This window comes from Echinops telfairi, unplaced genomic scaffold, assembly GCF_000313985.2.
Source record: "Echinops telfairi isolate 266 unplaced genomic scaffold, ASM31398v2 ScPeMD7_7;HRSCAF=31, whole genome shotgun sequence".
In the NCBI taxonomy this organism is placed as follows: domain Eukaryota; kingdom Metazoa; phylum Chordata; class Mammalia; order Afrosoricida; family Tenrecidae; genus Echinops; species Echinops telfairi.
The window spans coordinates 24,537,410-24,539,046 of NW_022103904.1; the positions used below are offsets into that span (position 1 = coordinate 24,537,410).

A 1,637-nucleotide genomic window follows, 5' to 3' on the forward strand; every position below is an offset into this window, starting at 1 on the left:
AATGGGTTTACAAAACCTTTAATACAGCACATAAATATATATGCTGAGATTTTGCTACCTCACTCATACTTTACTTCTTCCAGATTTGCGTTTACATTATTAAAATATTCAGATATTAAGTATTAAAATAGAATGCCTCCTATTGAGGCTTCTGATTTTATATCCACAGGCCCTGCTCAATCTGGAATTCTGTCAGATCGTGAAGTGGTCACTCTCTTTCTTCATTTTACTGTCAACCCTAAACCCCGAGTTGAGTACATTGACCGACCAAGATGCTGCCTCCGAGGGAAAGAATGCAGCATCAACAGATTCCAGCAGGTGGAGAGTCGCTGGGGCTACAGTGGGACGAGCGACCGGATCAGGTACCTGTCATAACGTAGCCTCGGGCGAGGCTCGGGGCAGCCATAGTACTGGGCCTTCATCCTCATAGTGTGGGAGATAATGAACCAACATTTTATTTTATACTTTCATACATTTCAAAGTTTAAGAGTCAAGATGTCAGTGAGGCATTGTGGTCACCTCGCTGAATTTTGAGTGAGAGAGACTTCTTAGGAAACAAAGTAAGAAAGAACTTTCCTGTTGAGCCTTCTCTTATGGGCGTTCTGCTCAGATGTCCACTGCCAGTGAGCTAGGTTGTAGAGCCTGATGGATCAAACATTGTCTTTACAGGCCTGGAGCTACGAGTTCTTTAAACATCTGTACTATGTTTAGTGTGAGCTTTTTCTTTATATCAATACTGCATGAATACCTCAGGCTGCCGTTATATGAGTGTTAAATGGGACAAAAATCAAGAATCTTCAAGATAAGTACATATAATCCCCTTGAGGAATTTGTCTTTGCTATGTTCCTTTAGGTTAAATATCAGAATATGAGGGCAAGTCAAAAAGTATCGCTACCTGGATTCCACTTGGTGCCTGCACAAGTTTATTCTGAACAAAACCTGTTTGGACATGTCTCTGCGTTCAGGAAACGCTTGTCTTCGTCTCATTAGGGTACCTTCCCCCAAAATGGGTAATTTTTTTACCATGAGTCAAAATGATTTTGAGGTCTGGGCTAATATTAAATTATTTTTTAAAGATCATTTTCTTGGGGGCTCTTACAGCTCTTATAACATTCCATACATCAATTGTATCAAGCATATTTGTGCATATGTTGCCATCATCATTTTCTAAACATTTACTTTCTATTTGAGCCCTTGGTATCAGCTCCTCTTTGTCCCTCCCTCCCTCCTTCCCACCCTTATATCCCCTTGATAAAAGATAAGTTGCTGTTGTTTTCTAATATTAAATTTTTAACAAAACTCAATCGGATGGACATGTTCCCAAATCACTAAAATTTTTCAGGAATGCTGCCCAACATAAAACAACAGTTTTTAAATGGATCAGACATTATTTTGTTTGTTTTTTTTGGATCAAGCTAAGGGAAGTCATGAATACCTCAAAGATAGGAGTCAAGGATGGGGAAACCGTCAACTTGAATGAATGAAGAAACTGTGGCTGAAGTTGAGGAAAAATATAGAGTTCTTACTGCCAACGTTCCGTAGGAAGCTGCGAGTTGGCATCTTGAGCTGTCAGCATTTTCCCTCTGAAGCGAACAGCTCAACCTCAGCAAACTTTTGGCTCAATGGATGCCAAAAG

General features: G+C 40.0%; 1 protein-coding gene across 1 annotated transcript in view; it reads left to right on the forward strand.

Annotated features, from left to right (window-relative positions):
• LOC101644268 (BTB/POZ domain-containing protein 1) overlaps window positions 1–1,637 on the forward strand; it is a 63,099-nt gene that overhangs the window by 40,200 nt on the left and 21,262 nt on the right. Inside the window, exon 4 of the mRNA XM_030884469.2 lies at window positions 170–362. Within this exon, the coding sequence (XP_030740329.1) occupies window positions 170–362 (193 nt within the window). The remainder of the gene's footprint in view (window positions 1–169; window positions 363–1,637) is intronic.